This window comes from Podarcis gaigeae, assembly GCF_964106915.1.
Source record: "Podarcis gaigeae genome assembly, chromosome: 2".
NCBI lineage: Eukaryota > Metazoa > Chordata > Lepidosauria > Squamata > Lacertidae > Podarcis > Podarcis gaigeae.
Genome location: NC_139679.1, coordinates 35445833 through 35463100, shown reverse-complemented (window position 1 = coordinate 35463100; position 17268 = coordinate 35445833). Strand labels below are relative to the sequence as shown.

At 43.8% G+C, this 17268-nt stretch overlaps 2 protein-coding genes across 6 annotated transcripts in view; both read right to left on the bottom strand.

The window, feature by feature from the left end:
* Positions 1 to 7514, bottom strand: MRPL58 (mitochondrial ribosomal protein L58). Its single transcript, XM_083728076.1, has 6 exons — positions 7292 to 7514; positions 5654 to 5690; positions 4471 to 4530; positions 3151 to 3233; positions 1763 to 1932; positions 1 to 184 (listed from the first exon to the last, which is right to left on the bottom strand). The coding sequence occupies exons 1-6, from the start codon at positions 7478 to 7480 to the stop codon at positions 100 to 102; spliced, it is 624 nt and encodes a 207-aa protein (XP_083584202.1). The 5' UTR covers positions 7481 to 7514; the 3' UTR covers positions 1 to 99.
* A 3863-nt stretch (positions 7515 to 11377) lies between these two features.
* Positions 11378 to 17268, bottom strand: part of CDR2L (cerebellar degeneration related protein 2 like) — a 33829-nt gene continuing 27938 nt past the window's right edge. For all 5 annotated transcript variants that reach the window (XM_083728030.1, XM_083728028.1, XM_083728029.1 and 2 more), the window contains one exon: positions 11378 to 14709. In XM_083728030.1, coding sequence (XP_083584156.1) covers positions 13824 to 14709 — 886 coding nt within the window. In that variant the 3' untranslated portion in view covers positions 11378 to 13823. The remainder of the gene's footprint in view (positions 14710 to 17268) is intronic.

Below are 17268 nucleotides of genomic sequence, written 5' to 3'. Positions count from 1 at the left end.
GGAACAGATTTTATGGTGCAAGGTTTTTTTTTATTCTTTTCCAAATATTAGAAAGAGTCCAATGGATGTGTTCCAGAATGCTCTTTTTCTCTGGTGCGTTCAGTCAAAGTCCACATGCCGGCTTTGTTTTACAGAAGAGCGAATCTTTTTTTGTCGGAGGCGTTCACGGTTCATTTTCTCCACCCTAAAATCAAAGAGAGAGGTTGAGGATGACATACTTAAGTGTGTCTGTGAAATGATTCCGGTTTGTTATCATAAATGATTTGTATCAGGTTCTTGTCACGCAGAATCAACATTTCAAAGAAAAGCAAAATCCTAAGTAGTCAAGGGATATTTCTTCTAAAAAGCCTGAAGTACCGTATTTTTCGCTCTATAACACGCACCTGACCATAACACGCACATTGTTTTTAGAGGAGGAAAACAAGGGAAAAAACTTTCTGAATGAAACAGTGGATGTATCATTTTTGTGCTTCATGCTGTAGCCACAGACATGTGATCTGATGGTGAATTTGGGGTGACCCAATGCAAAAATCCTGAGAATCCCTGTGGATCCATGCTTTGTAACCACTTTTTTGCACCATTGCAGCCCCAGTCAACAGTGGGTGTGTGATTTGGGGGGGGCAGGCTGTAGCCATGGACATGCTATGTGCTCTGATGGTGAATTTGGGCTGACCCAATGCAAAGATCCTGAGGATCCATGTGTATCCATGTTTTGTAACCACATTTTAAGTGGGGAGGGAACGAAAAACACAGAAGGGACAAGGAGCAGGAGAGGGGTGTGCAGAGAAGCAGCTGGCTAAGAATGCAGGAGAGGGGTATAACGGGAGGGAGGAAAGGAAGGCAAAAGTTTTCCCTCACCTACCCACCCAAGCCAGCCAGTGCGCTTGCTCTCTCTCTCTCTCTCTCTCTCTCTCTCTCCCTCCTGCATGTTTTCAGCAGCACCGGAGCACAGAGACGACACTCTGCTTTCCCCTCTGCTTGCCTGGAGGGGAGGGGCTTTCCCTGCTCTTTGTTCCGTTTCAGCAAACACAGCAAGGACACAGAGGAGGGTGGGCAGTAAGACCCTGAGGCAGAGTGCAGGAAAGCAGCCGCTTCCTCTTTTCAGGTTTCCCTTCTCCAAGACGCGCGATTTGATTTTTGCCTGATTTTTTTTGCCTCCCCTCGTGCCATTTGGCTCCAGGGACCACACATTCGCTCAATAACACGCACAGACACTTCCCCTTCCTTTTTAGGAGAAAAAAATCTGCGTGTTATAGAGGGAAAAATACGGTAGTTGATATTTTCCCAGAGAAGAGGTACCCGCTATGTTTTATCCAAGTGCAACATTCTGAAAGTGATGCCTTTTCTATATAAGTGAAATACAGCAATGCTACCTCGGATGTATATATTACGATTCCAGAGGTCCACTTACACTCTAATACACACAAGAGATGACCCATGGTGCTCTGCCCTAAGTCAAGAAACAAAAACTATCTCAGCTTGTCCAGCTAGAACTAAGAGAAAATGAAGGCTATCTTTATTATGATATGTTAAAACCAGGGGTCAGCTGAGGGCCTCCTGGATCCTTGCCTAAGCTACCTAATATGATTTTGTGACGCACCCTTGACAGTTGGAAGCAAGTAGCTGCTCTGCTTGGCGAATGGTAGCTACAGATGATTTCACCTTGCTCTAAGTGAGCACTGTAGGGTGCCATTTTTAATGCAACAGCTGTCAGCTACAGATACATGCTGATTGAAGTGTTATCTGACTAGTGGACTCATACCTGCTTCTGATCATTTCAACCGTCTCTTTCGATTCAGTTCGAGGCATCTCAGTGGCTTCTATAATCATCTCTCTGATTTTTTGCAAGCAAGCTGCCAAATTCCTCATCTGGTAGCGACTTACTTCAGAGGTGACTATCAGTTCTCCAGATTTACTGATCCTATTCTTGTGCTGGGAAAGAAAACATTTTTTACTATGGAGCGTTCCATTTTCATTAGTTTACCAGCCTAAAAATAAGGTTTTGTTTTTTAAAAAAAGAGGGAAGCAGACATGATTGCCACAGGAGGCAACTTCTGACCGTCTCTTCTGAAAGTTACCCGTACAACCCAATCCTATGCATGTTCACTTTGAAGTTAAATCTCACCGGGTTCACTGGGGCTTATTCCCAGGAATAAATGGGTCTGCAGCCTCAATGAAAGTTTTAGATTTACTGTGTAATGGTGCTGGGGAAATTATCTTTGTCTCAGTAAACTGCTTATAGGAAGCTGTGGATTAGAATCCTGCTTATTCCCACCTTGGATATGGGCTGCCCAGTAAAAAGTGGATACCTCATTTACTGGGCAGGGGAACCGGAGAACAGGCACTCCAGTACTACTGTAACTGTGGGAGCTTTTGCAGAATATAAACAAGTTTCCAGCAGAATGTCAAGAAGAGCAAACTTTCAAGCACTAGGATCTGGCTGATGCCACTAGGTGAGGTGTTCTGTTGCGTGGACCTCAATATCTCCACTGCTCCAAGGCTCCTCTGTTACATTACCCAGCACCAGAGTGCTGATGAAAAAAAGGATTTCCATAATAGGGTAACACATCTTCAACAAATAAAGAGTTGCGACAATTAACCAAACCCTCCAGGCACTGTTCTTGGGTATAGAGCAATCACACAGCAGAGTGAAAAATGAGGTAAGGATAATAGATCACTTTCAGTGTTAAAATGCTTTAGGGAAAAAAAATTCCAGCCATTAACTTAGCTTATGCTTAGCAATTACTTTTCTCAATGCAGAAGTTAGATTTGCACAGGTCACCAGACACTAGCTAAAGGTGGCAAGCAGTCCTAGGCTTGTGTTATGCCTAGACCAAACGTCTGCTGTATCCAATGTGTGCTCAGCCCAGGAATGGAAAAGAAGCCCATACAAATAGAATGCACAAATCCAAAAGTCCCTCAGCCAATGAATTTTCAGCATTGCATTGTGCCTTGAATGTGATGCTAACCACAGTTAGCATAGGTTTATATGTAATCAATATTGAGTTATATTGCCTAAATGGCTTCTTAGAACACCCTAATTTCCTTGTGTGCTGCTTCAATAAACTAATACACCAAGATCAAACTATCCTGCTGGGCTAAATAGCTTGGCAAGTACCTAGGAAAAGAAAGATAAACGCTAATAATTACCATTGTGGCCATTTTCTGTCGCACATCTTCCGAGATCCAATCTGCTGTTGCCAAATGGAACCGGACTTCTGCCTTCGTATTTACTGCGAGTGAAACAAAGAAATACATGACTATTCCTAGGGGCACATGGAGAACTACACATCCTATCCAAAGGCTGCAGGTTCAAATTTCAATTCAATGATGTCACACATACCCCACCAGCTGATCTTGCTGCCATGCAAAATGTCACCCCCACCATCTAACTTTGAAGGGTCCTGCATTTTCAGAAGAATTCGTGGCATCCCAAGAGACACGGCAAAAAAGCAGACTCTATCTCAAAAAAGCCAAAAAGTAATACTTTTTATTAATGCCTAATGCATTTTGGCCGGCAAAGTCCTCCCTCAGGAGCATTTCCCCCCTTTTAAACAATGTTTCCTTGTAAACAACTCAAAAGAACCATCTTAAAGTCATAGGAGTTTTATCTATCAAACACATGTCCCAAAATCTCCTCCAAAGGGTTGGAGGATCCTCTGGAGCAGATGGGGGGGGAACACAGGGACTTGCAGAGGACAGGAGAGGGCGTTCCTATTACAGCACTGAATATTAACTCTGATCTTTTAAAAAAATGAAGAAAAGAGAAACTAGTTAATGTTAATGTCAGGGAGCTGCCATCGGGACAGGGGAGGGAGGCATGGGAATACAGGGAGCTGCCCACCCTCCTGAGAAGCAGCTCCTCGTCCAACGAGGGGGAAAGCCACACCTCCAGTGGAGCAGAGGTGGAATGGGAAAGCCAAGAGAGGGAAGGGCTCAAAGATGCTACTGAGAGCCCAAGCGCCTCACCTAGCCCGGCCAGCCAGGAAACAGGCACACCGTTTCCATCGCCCAGTTTACGCAGAGGTGTGAAACGCAAGGAGGGAAGGCGGAGATTTGGGGTGTCTTAAGTTCTTATGCTGGAGGGGAAACCGGAAGGGGCCACTCCCGGAATCTGCAAGTGATTGAGACGGACATGAACTTTCTGGTCCTGCACTGTAAATAGTTTGCACAAATAAAAACCTGCCAAAGACAGGTCAGTTACTCCTGCCTGGTTACTCGTGAGCAACCACCACACCGCCTGACAGTTAAAAAGAAGCACTGATTTTTCAGTACTTGTCAAATTCATAAGGCTAATGAGTCCTCAGATTTAGATGTACAAACGTTAACTTTACACATCTAATAGCACCACTGGTTAACAGAAAAATCCACAGCTTGATTCTACTCATGTTTCCTCCAAAGGGAGCTCACTCCCAAGTATACATGCCCAGGACAAGTATCTATTTAAATCTGCTCCGATGTTTTTCGTACCTTTATTAACATTCTGGCCTCCTGGGCCACTACTTCGGCAATACGATATGGACAAACGATCTGGAAAAGATTGCAAAGAGAAATATTGAAAAGATACAGTCATTGTTTTGTTTATGTATATGGAAGAAGAAGAAGAAAGGATGAAATTGCATAGGAAAGGATATACTGATCTGGAAGGTCACACTTGGAATAGAGGTGAAGTATGAAGGTAACTCTAACAAACACTCCTGTAACACTCCTGTAGGAGCATTCTGATTGTCCTTAAGTGGTTATTCTCCATCTGGTGAAATAAGCAGGTAATGAATTGCAGTGGCAGCCTCAGTGAAAGCATTTTCCACCAACGGGATTTACTTCCCAATAAGACTACATGGGACTATGGGCATTGTTTTTAGGATATATGTTTCTGAATGTTTTCGATATATAATAAAAACAATGCTTGAAGTATATATTTTTTAAGGTAGCATACAAGCCACATAGAATTAATTACTGCTTTATCAAATGTAAAATTAAGATAGCATCCTGAGTTACGTATGACATTAAGCCGAACTAGAGCTTAGAATGAACAAGCAAGTGTACTGGTGCATGTGAAAATACTGCAGCCACATTACTCCTGAGGTTTGGCTTAGCATGGGGCTAGATCCTGAGCCGCAGGGGCCAAATGTGTCTCTTTACATGGTCCTTGGGACTCTCCCCAAGTTACATCCCCTCTGCAGACCATGTTTCACACTCTCCTTGAGTGTTTTTGCTGTGCTATAATATGTCCTGGAACTCTGATAATGCCTCTTGCCTGCCTGGAAAACAGAGGGTGATGTGTGACTGTGTGTAGAAAGAAACTTACTGTACAAAGAAGGCACATGGCTTGCTCTGCTCACTTTTGCCTCTGGCCTCACCCCCACTGGCATGTGGCCTCCACTGGCAACACAAGCACTATAAGGCATCGTTTTGTTAATGATTGGCCCACCTGTTCTTTGCAGTTCTGTGTCAGTACCCAATCCTCCACTAAATAAAAGTTTAACTGATTTACAGCACAAGCCTATAGGCCTGATTAAATCAGAAATATAGCCATAGTACTTACTTCCAAGCAAGCCTGCATAGGATTACACTGTTACAGGCAAATAAAATGAATGCCTGGGGAAATCATTCGGGAGAAAGAGACGTCACTTCTCTAAGGTTCTGGACTCACCTACAGGTATGTCGGGAACAGTCTGGTTTGCCAAATCCTGTTAACACAGAGATACATATTGTTAAGCAACTGCAACTTAATACTACTGTAAAAATTTCTGTAGTACAATTAGTGTATAAACAGAAAATGGAAAAATATGCAACTACAGCAATAGATTATTTTTTTAAAGGCCATTGGCAGGGTCTATCAATTTTTAGTTTTACTTTGTACAATATAGATTTCTAGACACTCAAATTATTTTGTTTCCTCAGCTTTAACGTCTTAGACAAGACTCTTGTGACTATTTTTCAGTTCAGCAAAGCTCACAATCAGAGGACTTCTTGAACTAGGTGTGGATCATCAGATTCTGAAAACACTTTATTCAACCAGGAGCAGTAAGTTGTATCCACTATTGTCAAGTCATTCACAATACTAGTTTATCACATCTGAACCTTCAAGAAAAAAGGGGAGGGGCAACTCATGAGGACTTCAACATGCAGAATCATTGTAGGACTGAGTCTGAAAAAGAAATCACCACCCTTGAATTCAGTCTCAACATCTCATTGCCATTCTCCAGATAAACATACTGGATAGCTACCTATCGCTGGTTCCCTCACTGTGAGAAGTGAAGCTACAGGGAACAAGGCAGAGGGCCTTCTTGGTAGTAGCACCTGCCCTGTGGAACACCCTCCCATCAGATGTCAAGGAAATAAACAACTATCTGACTTTTAGAAAACATCTGAAGGCAGCCCTGTTTAGGGAAGTTTTGAATGTTTGATGTTTTATCGCTTTATTATGATTATTGTGTTGGTAAGCGCCCAGAGTGGCTGGGGAAACCCAGCCAGATGGGAGGGGTATAAATAAATAAATTATTATTGTTATTATTAGGCAAATGGTAGGAGCGAATTTCCTACATTGGCAGGAAGTTGAATTAGATAACCTTTAAGATTAAGTAAAGGCAGAGTTAGAAGCAAAAGGGTAGTACAATATAACAGCTTGCAGAACCATCACCTTACTCAAACTAAGCAGGACTGGGTTCTGGTCAGTGACTGCATAGGAGACTGCTTGGGAACAGAACATACAGTACACTGCTTTGGGTGTCATAAGGGAGGGAAACTGAGATATAGAGAATATATGAAAATATAAACAAAAAGCAAGAATTGTTTATCTTTGCTGCTCGCATTTGTTCACATATCCCCATAGCTGTCAACGTTTCCCTTTTTTAAAGGGAAATTCCCTTATTCTGAATAGGATTCCTCGCAAGAAAAGGGAAAAGTTGACAGCTATGGCTATCCCCTCAGAGAAAATATGCTATTTTATTTATTACATCTGTCTATATCATGACCCCCCTCTAAACAAGAGGCAGCTCTATTTTATCCTCCCAACATCTCCGTGAGGTAGGCCGGGGTAAGAGACAACGACCAGCCCAAGGCCACCCAGTGAAGTTAATAAGCGCAGCTGGGATTCGAACCTGCGTTTCCCCTGTTCCTATTCTTAGGCCTATCCATTTACATGGGGCAACGCAACTTCCGCCCGCAGACCGGCGGTGAGGGAGAACCGTAAAACTATGCAAACGGAAATCCACGGAAGGCGCTACTCTGCTTTTTATATAGATCTAGGTGCTCCGACCAGCAATCGCCTCCAATCCGGATTCCTAACCTTTTTTGCGTCGGCTCCTTTTTGCTGCGAGGGGTAGAGTTTGTCCAAGCTGTATTCGCTCCGGAATTCAGAACCGGAGTCTGGGCGAGCGGAGGCGATGGCTCGGCGCGGGAAGTCCCGAGCCGCTTCTGCGGAGAGCAGCTTCAGCGCCGGCCATCGCCAGAGGCAGCGCAGCACGCACGCCGCCATCTTGTGCTGGGCTGAGTGCTGTTCTAAAAAAGTCCGGCTACAAAAGGCACTCGGTCACTTGCCGTTCCGGAGAAACACGGTTCTCCTCCTCACCTTTCCCCTCCGCCTCTTGCATAAGCGCGCATATGCGATTCCGAAATCTGGGGAGGAGATACGCTGTGCCTGCGCTGCTGTTGATATAGGCTGTCCACTTCTGAACACTTTTATCTTCCATAGTCTGAGCTTCTTAGATTTAAATTGCATTTCAGCTTCTAAAACGAATCTGTTTTAGTTTTAATTGTTTTATACAGTGCTTTTTCCCTTAAAAAATGTTTAGAGGTACTCTCATTTTGACTCAAGAAAATCACCATTTTATATTTCAAATTGGGGACAAAATGGACAAAAATGGACAAAAGTAAAAAGATTCACAAAATGTTTAGGGGTATGCAGGGTATCTCTGCATCCCCCCTGAAAAAAGCACTGGTTTTATATGAATGTTACATTTTAATCTATTTTATATTTGCTTTGTTAGCAGCCTGGAGAAACTCCTATTATTAGGTATAAATGGAGCAAATAGCACTTTTTATTTAAAAAATAACTAAGTAAATCGCTGGATTCTGCTCAGAATTGTAGCATTGTCCTCATAATTAAAAGTACTGGGCCAAAATGTGCTTCTGTTTTCGTTTTGAGTGCATCAGCTATTTGCAGGGAATCCCTATAATGTTTCCAAGCATTCCTGTGAAATTTCAAAGTTGGAGGCATGCAAGCCATTGCGCCCAAGTATTTGCTTGAAAGTCAAGTCCCACTGTGTTCAATGGAGTTTGATTCTGAAATCCAGAAGAATATCACCCTCTTCTTGGCGTCATTGGTGACCCCTTTGGCTTCTAGGAGGAAGGTGAAATGGGAGGCGTATGCTTCCCAGTCTCCTGATGCTGGTTTGATCAGCGAGAAGCTGCTGTCGGTTGCCACTGGGTCCTGGAGCTGAAGCCTCGATACACGGTGCAAGGCAGCGGTGCGGCAGGTGGCAGTGCTATGTGTGGCGGTCAGCTCAGCGGGATCCTACCTTCGTTGCCAGTGAAATATACTCGGAGTTGAGAGTGGATTTCATGCTCTTTATTCAGCTCATAGTGGTGAGGAGGAATGGAAGTTCCCCCACAATATCTGCTTTATACACATTATTTACACAATGGGCTGCACATGATTGGCTAATTCCGGGATTCTCCTGTAGGCTAATCAGGCTGTGGATTCACTTCCACCTGGAGTTGGATTGGGTGGCTCCTGCGGACCAATCATACTGCTGCATTGTTCTAGGACCAATCAGACTGCTGCATTTTGGATCCTGTTGTTCTAGGACCAATCAGACTGCTGCATTTTGGATCCTATTCAACTCAGTACATAACAGATTCCAATTAAAGAATAGCAGATCTCCCTATTTAGGAGCAAGCTTAACTGAACTCGGAGGGATTGACTTCTGAGTAAACATAAGATTGGGCTGTAAAATACATTAACCAATGGAAACCACATGCATGGTTTCAGTTGCCTGAGGGGTCAGGTTTTCAGTCTTGGATAACCCAAGGAACAAGTCTCATTATACACCGGAAGTAATGCTGCTGGTTCACAACAGAGCAAATGTTCATGTTCAGCTATAGGTCAGAGGAAATGCTTCGTCAAAGGAAAATTTGGAGGGGGACAAAATAATCAAATTTGATTTTTTGAAATTTGGTGCTTTTGCCTTGTGGTAAATGGTTAGGCTCCAGGAGGTCAGTGGACAGGATCTCATATAATGGAGCCAAGTTACTAGATGTAAATTCATTAGTTCTTTGTAGAGTTGGAAGGGACCACAAGGGTTGTCTAGTCCAACCCCCTGCTCTTATTCACAGCATTTGCCAGAACCAACAGACATAGTGACGTACGGTATCTTGTATTTGACAGTATTTAATCTCTGTTGCAGTTTGGAGAAAAGACCGCAAGTTTTTCAAAATTCCCTCGTGGCTTTGAAATGTTGATCTAGCAAATGAGACAGAGGATAGTGGTGAGTTGCTTAGGGACACAACCTGGAGAGCATGGTAATTGGGGTGGAAGGAGCTTGGCAGCAAAGATGCAAAAATGTGGCCCATTGAGGTTTGCTTGTGTTTTTTAGAAGCTTGCCCCTTTCCCCAATCTGAAGGCCTTTAGGCTGAAAAACTGTGATCATGGCTCTTGATTATCTGCTGAAGGCTGAACCATTTGCATTCATACTAATGTATGATGGTGCTGGTTTAATCCCACTTAGGTTTCCTGACAATTTCCCCCTGAACAATCTGGAATTTGGTGGCAGTATGGCATTGCCAGATTATGAAACTGAAATTTCAAAATCTCTAAATTGGCTAATATTTTGGGCCTGAGGAGGACTGCCACCAGAGCGCTGTGTATTTTATTTTTCCACAACTGCTCTCAAAATTAGTTAAGTCTTTGGGGGACACAGCAGGCCCCTGAACTGGGGGCTAGGCCCCCTGAACTGCTGTAGACCCTAGATATGGTCAGCATACATCAGGGCCAAAAACAGGCTTCTAGCCTTCTCGTAGCCTGTTTGGCATAGATTTGGGAATCCATACCACTTGGGAGGAAGAAAAAAGACAGGAAGGAACTCCTGGTGATTTATTTGAGGCAGTATACGTTTTGGAATAATTTTTCCGAGGGCAAGCTTTGAATAGAGCTGTTCACAGCAAGTGCATAAACAAGCTCTGAAGTGAATTTGGCCAGAAATAAACCTTTCCCCATGTACCCAGAGTGCCTCTCTTTTCCTGTTAGTGTTGCTTCCCCAGTTTGGTAGCCATCTCTTGGGCTTGTGCAAGAGCCACATCTGTGGTGCCTGGCAAGGGGGTCTCCAGAGCTTGCAGGTTATATAACTGATGACACATAGCGGAAGCCATCTGGAAGAAACCAAGCTCTTTAATAACAAGCTAAATATGAAACAAACAAGCAGTTTATTAACTCAGCGAGTCCAAATTAAATCTAACCTAGAGCAGGATTGCCCATTACTTTAGTTCAACCGGTGTCAAGTTTTCATCTCATGTTGAGCAGCTGTAAGGAACCTCAGGCCTGGGGACGAAATGCAGCTATCTAGCTCTCTGACTCTCCCAAAGCCACATCCTCTCTCCCAAGCGATGCCGCTCACCTGCTTGCTCCATGCAAGTGCTTCTGGCTGGCAGGAAACTGTCCTGTGATAACACCTCAGCTGCCTAAGTGGTGTGTGTGGGGGGGGAATCCTCCGATTTGTGTGTCTGGAATGTAGCTTATTGTACAAAGTTAAGAGTCCCATCCATTGTGCCTCTGGTCCCGTCTGCTATTTACACCCCAGGCTGTATAAAAGGTTTCCACAACAATGAGGATCCAGCTGATGAACAGCATGCCAGGGAGCTTTAAGATGGATATACGCTATAGAAGTAGGAAGCAGATTCTGTTTTTTAGTGGAAAGACAAGTTCACTAGATTTTTTTTTGTACACAATACAGCCAGTATTATTTTTGGTCAAAGAAATTATGCTCTCAGCATTTTGCTGAACTGACTGACAATGCGATGCAGCTGTCCCTTTGTTGAGGCAAGTGTTAATATCTCATTGCTTGCATGAGTAATTACTCTGAAGTGTGTTCAAGAAATCAAAGCTGACATTTGCAAGCATGGAAGAAAATGTTTCAAGCTACTGGAGCGTTCAGAATGTTGACGTGTGTAAAGGGGTGCTTTTTAATAACAGAGTGAGTCCTCGTCCCACAAAAACAGGAACTATCTGTTATGTAATAAATAAAGAGAAGCAGCACATCCATTCTGGTGGTTACCCTCCACTTTTTATCATGCCTAAAGCATTTTCTTGACCTAAATGATGCTGAGAATTCAAAGCAGCAAGCCCATTTCTGGAATGCAAAGAAATAAACACAAGAAATTTCCGTGTTCAGAATACTGGTGTTTCTTTTTTTATTTAAGAAGAGAATAAAGCATTTTTAAATATATTAATTTTAAGTATACTACACTTAAACTGGGATGCTGGTTTGCACATTAACGGTGTTCAAAACCAAGAATGATTGCAATGGCCCCCTCCCACCCCAAATACTGATGCAACAAACAGATGACTTGAGAACAAAACATCCGTTCAAAAGTCCCTTAGTAGAAAGATAGTAAAGGAAAGTTAATCAAAACATCAGCAGCCATGATGGCAGCCACACAGAGCAAGGTAAATGCTCTTGAGAAAACCAACTTCCTTTGTTATTTTACCCCCCAGACAACTTGATTTTTCAACTGTAAGGCATGAAGGTTTGTCATCATGGTTACCAGAGTGGCAGCCACAATCATGTCTATGGCTCCTAATGCTTCAAAAGCTGGGCCACATCAAGGGTACAAAAGAAGTTTTGGCATTAAGTAGTAGAGGAAGAATCTTTCCAGAAAGAAGAGCCCCTGGGCAGGCTTGCTCAAAAATACTTTCACACATTACAAAAGTGACTTCAATTGGCTGAACACAAGGACCCCCATGGCAAGAATCTAGCAAACACATAACGAGATGACAATCTGATGGCAGAGGAGTAGAAATCTCACTCTGTTTGACTTAACCATTGACTTTCCACACATCTGCCTTCTTACCCTGTATTTACTTAGTTCACAAAATCGGCTTCAGGTCAAAACCAGGTCTACCAACATGAAATGTAAAAGCATGGCAAGAAGCAGAAATGTTGGCAGCCAACTGTAAGGAGCCATGGTCCTCAAGTCACTTGGCTCGGGCCTGTTAATACTGACCACTGCAAAGCGTGCGATTTGAGAATCGCAGTCAAAGAAGAAACAGTGCTGAAAAGTGAGAGGACTTGAAGGAATAAGCTGGAAATAATGAAAAGGCAGACTCATTTAACACTAGCATGATTTCAAAGAAACATCACAGACTTTGGGTCTTATTCAGGTACAACTAAACAAGAAACTGGTCCAAAATTTCTTCAAGTATAATACTGCTTGGTAAGTTAATAATCATTGCTACTATTGTCCCCTCACAAGTGAGAACTCTGGCATGTGTACCCTAAACTTAGTGAAATATAATACTGCTTATTTTCATATATGCATGTGACCCTAACCATCACTTATTAGCATGTGACTAAAGAATCCCAATTCTGTATTTCTGTGAAATGGATACTGACTATTCCTGAGACTGAAGAGGCCTTTTGTGTGTAAATGTGTGGTATATGTAGGCGAGGCTGAATGTATAAATGGAGTAAAGAGAGCCTTTGGAAAAGGCAGCTTGGCAACGGAAGCGTTAACTAACAAGTGACTGTGTGGAATAGTGTGATAAACAACATTATTAGTGATGATAACTGAACTTGGGTGTTTTGCTGAATTTACTCCTACTTAACATGAGTCATCACTATTCAGTTTTTGCAAGCCCATGCAAATCATGTCTTAGGAGCCAGCCACAAAAGACAATTAGGAAAAACCACTTGAACGGCAAGGCATGGGAAACGTAACACCCAAATGAAGACGAGGGTGTCTCTCCAAGCCAGTAATAGCACTTCTTGTTTGGCTTCTTGGAAAGCCCAGGTTAAATGAGCGAAGTGATGACAACTAACTTCCTAAAATAAAAATACTGGAGGAGGTGTAAACCTAAGCTCACTCTGTCCTATCTTATATGAGTGGAACAATTAGGTATGCTTGATGAAGACATAACAGCAATCTTTTTTCAAGTTTTTCCAGTTGCAATGAGCTTGCATTGTAAAAATTGAAAAACCTGACCAATAAGAGGATGGCTTAAACAGGAAGAACATGCTCCCCTTCCGGAAAGAGAGAAGTCCAGTAAAAAGTCTTGCCGATGCATCTGTGGGTTCTTCATGGGAAGAAGAAGGGGGGAAGGAAACTGAAGAAAAAGAGTGCGTGTATGGAAGCTGCCTCTGGAAATTGATGTTTTAAATTATTACGTTCTGGGTATTCCAGGGCATTATAAGAAATCCAAGCTTGTTGCTGTGTTGCTTGAAGGAAAGCAAATCCAACTGGTCGCGGAAGAAGGTGAGACTGTGGCTAGTTCGTTTAATTTCCTGTTTGTGGTTTCTGGCTGCTGCAGTGATGCGAAGGGTTTCCTTGGAAAATCTTGGGTACCAACTACAACTATGACATAGAGCATTTTGCAGCACATCCAGGGACCCAGGCAGCTTGGAGCATTGACTTCGAAGAATGTGAGGTGGGCTCTTCCCACTCCTGAAACACTCCAAGAGGTTCCCTTTTTGTGCAAGAAGACATCAACGTGAGAAGCTCCTAGGACTTGGGAGGCAGGAGGCCGTACAATGCTCCCTGGTGCCGAAGTGAAGAGCTCGATGCTGAATTTGCTTGTGGCAAACGCAGTGACGCCAAAGCAGCAGGATTCACTTTGTGGCCTTCTTTTTCACCTTGGTGGCGTTGATGTCTGCTTTTGTCTTCTGGATTCGGGAGAAGATCTCTTTGAACAGGGCTTTGTACTCTGGCTGGCTCTGCTCTAGCCGCTTGTCTACAGCCTCCACGTGTTTGCTAAGGCTCTTCTCCATTGTCTTGAGCTCTTCCAGCTCATAACCCTCTCCCCGGAAGTCTCTAAAGGAGCTGTCGCGAGAGATAGGGCGGGAGGTTTGGACACCGGCATGGCGCACGCTGTCTTTGTGCTGTCGGCACTTGCTGAGGAGCTCCTCATACTTTTCCAGCAGGGCATGGTACTGCTCATCCACCTCCCTCAGGATTGACATCCCCCTCTTGCGTACATTATTGGCATGCAGCGTGTAGTTGCCTTCATGGCGGCTCACGGCATCCTTGGTCACAATGGCATTCAGGGCCGTGTCGCTACAGCTTTTCCGTACAGGGTGGTTTGGGGAAGCTGTCATGGACGATTCATGGTTTCTACCTCCATCTTCCTCAGTTAGGTCGATGTAGTCAGCTTCTGGGGCATTGTTCAATGGCTCCAGAAGTGCTTCTGAGAGGTTGTCCTCTCTACTGAGGAGATACTTCTTAACTTGCTTCATCTGCTGGAGTTCCAGTAACTCTCCTTCCAGCTCTTTAATGCGCAGCTTGCAGTTCTCCATCTCACACACCCTCTGCTCAAGATCTGAGTACTCCTGGATGACGGACGTGTACTCTCTCTCCACCCTCTCCTTCCGCTGTTTCTCCTGGTTGACTTGGGACCTGAGGGAATTCACCATTGCTTGCAGCCGCTCATTCTCTCGTTCCAAGGGCATCTGACTGAACTCCATTGAAGAGCTATGAATCTGGAATGCATCTTCATATCTGATATTCAAAAAACCAACAGCCATTAGCAAACTAATCATCATAGATTCCTAGGGTGGGTACCCTAAGTCTAGCAAAGGTTAACAGAGAAGTTACCTCAGTGCAACAACAGGATCCTATGTCTCACACCCCAAATGGCAACATATATGTGAACCCTTATTGAGTTGTGCTATTTTAATATGTGCCAGGAGTAATTCTTCCACAGGGTAACGGGCAAACATATGCTTCCCCTACTTGCTGTCTGGACTCTGCTTATCTTTCCTGAGTTTCATACTGAACCCTAGTCACCAACCAAGTACGGTTCTGCTTAACTGACCTAAAGTTCTTTTGCACTGTTCTTTTCAAAGGACTTCATAAGCATACTATACACTCATGATTGTTCTTATAGTGACACCTCTATGAATGGTGTTCTTAAGAGTAATATAAGCAAAAAAGGGCCCCAGCTGTAGATCTGCAGGCAAGACAATGAAGGGAGGGAGAAAAAGGGAAGAAGGGATGAGTGTGAGCAAATGAAAGCTACATGGACTTAAGATTAGTTTCCTAAGGAAGAAGACAGGCAATGTATAGGCTTCAAGGGAATAATGGATTTTAAGGCGAATTTTGATGATGAATAAAAAAACAAACACAAACGTGTTGTGCTCTGTGTTGCTTATTATAAGCATTGCAACGTTTACAGGAAAGGGTTAGCTAATTCTTGCACTGAAGGGGGTTGGATGTGGTGTCTGGCGTCTTATGGTTCTATTCTATGCCAGACACAGTTTTGGGATCCTGTTTTGATTTTCCAGGTTACTGCCCAAAGCACTAAACAAACTTATTTGACCAGAGACTGTAGAAAGAAAAAAATAAAAATTCATGGATTACCATGGGTTAAGGCAGCTCACTTCTGAAAGTTTGCTTCCAAGTCTCTAAAGAGCTAGCTAGTTCTGAAGCTAGCTGTCCAGAGTGAGAGGGAGGATGGGTATAAATATGATCCCAGTGGGATAACATCTCCCTGAATCATTTTATAATATGGAAAACACTGGCTTATCTCTGTCAGCATATATAATTCTCTCCCCCCATTAAGATGCCTGAAGCAGATTCATTAGCTGAAACAGATGGAAGTGGGGTGGGGTGGGAGGAGCCATACCATCTCCTCCCCCCACCCCACGACCCATTCCATTCTAGGAAGGAACCGATGGCTGGGAGAGGTACTGAAAATTCTTCTTAGTGGCCCTGAGTGAATGTGACCTACAAAAACCCAAATGCAGGTTTTATTAAGGCAACACACCCAGTCCTACAGCACTCTGGGTAAAGTACCACAGGGGTATTGTGGGGGAAGCATCCATAAAGGCACTGAACAGATTTTGCCTAGGGTTAGCTTATGGCCTAATAGCATATTCCTTTCATCACAGCAGCAGAAATTCCGCTTGCTGGTTTTCAGCAGATTGTGTTTGCAATAAAGCATGTTGCTGGTTTAGACGGCTCCTGCTGGAACAAGCAAACACACCAAAGCAGGGGTCGGCAAGGTTTACCTTGCCTGGACTGGTTCACTCCAGCGGAGATCCCTCTGTGGGCTGGATCAGGCCCACCCACAATTTCTGGTGCCATGAAAGCAAGTCCCCGCACCGTGCCGGTTTAGCGCAGCGCACGGGGACTCGCTGAGCAGGTAGCTCAGTTTGGGGGCAGCTCATGGGCCGGTTAAACGACCCCCGTGGGCTGCTTGTAGCCCATGGGCCTTAGGTTGCCGATCCCTGCACCAAAGGAACGTCTTCAGAAGGTGAGGGAAGAATTGCAGTTGGAGTGGGTGATAAATGAGCTCTCTGACTATCAGGCTCCTCTTGGGGAGGAGCCTACACTGGGAACTTTTGTTATTCTAGTACAGGGGTGGAATTGCAGGTGGAAGAGCTGCCAGGTATGGGAGAAGCTGAGATGGTGCCCCTGCAACCCACAGGGAGACTATGCCAGTGAAATTGCTGGCAGGCCAAAGGGATGAGTAGACTGCAGAACTGGTTTTCTCTGAGCTTAGCGCTGGCAAGGAACATCTGAAAATGAGGTCAGTCTGCTTCTAAAGTGCAGAGCCCCTTGTTTTCAGGCAAATATTTATGAATCTTCATTGACAGGTGTGCCATTTAGGGGGGATACAAGTGCACAGTCTCTTGCACACTTTTTTTAAGTGACATGTGTACCTAGAACGACTTTTGTCTCTGGCAAGCTCACTGGTTCTACACAGTGAGGTACTACTGGTATACAATTAAATTACCTATATACTAGATACGCATAGCAAGGGCACACAGTCCTTCGCTTCAAAAAAGGGGTGAGAAAGAACTGTCCTATTGTGATAACACTATTAAAGTTATCATTCTGAGAACAAAAATAATCACAGAAGATGTTCTGATAATACGCTGCTTCTTTTTCTTCCTTCCTTCCTTCTCCAAGAATGGGGATTCTGACATTACTGAATATTCCCCTATTTTTCTAAAACCTGTTCTCTCTCCACTCTGGAATTCATAAAGCTATTCTACATATGAATTTGCTCAAACTGTGTACCAGACAGCAATAGAGGGAGATGGAAATGAGACT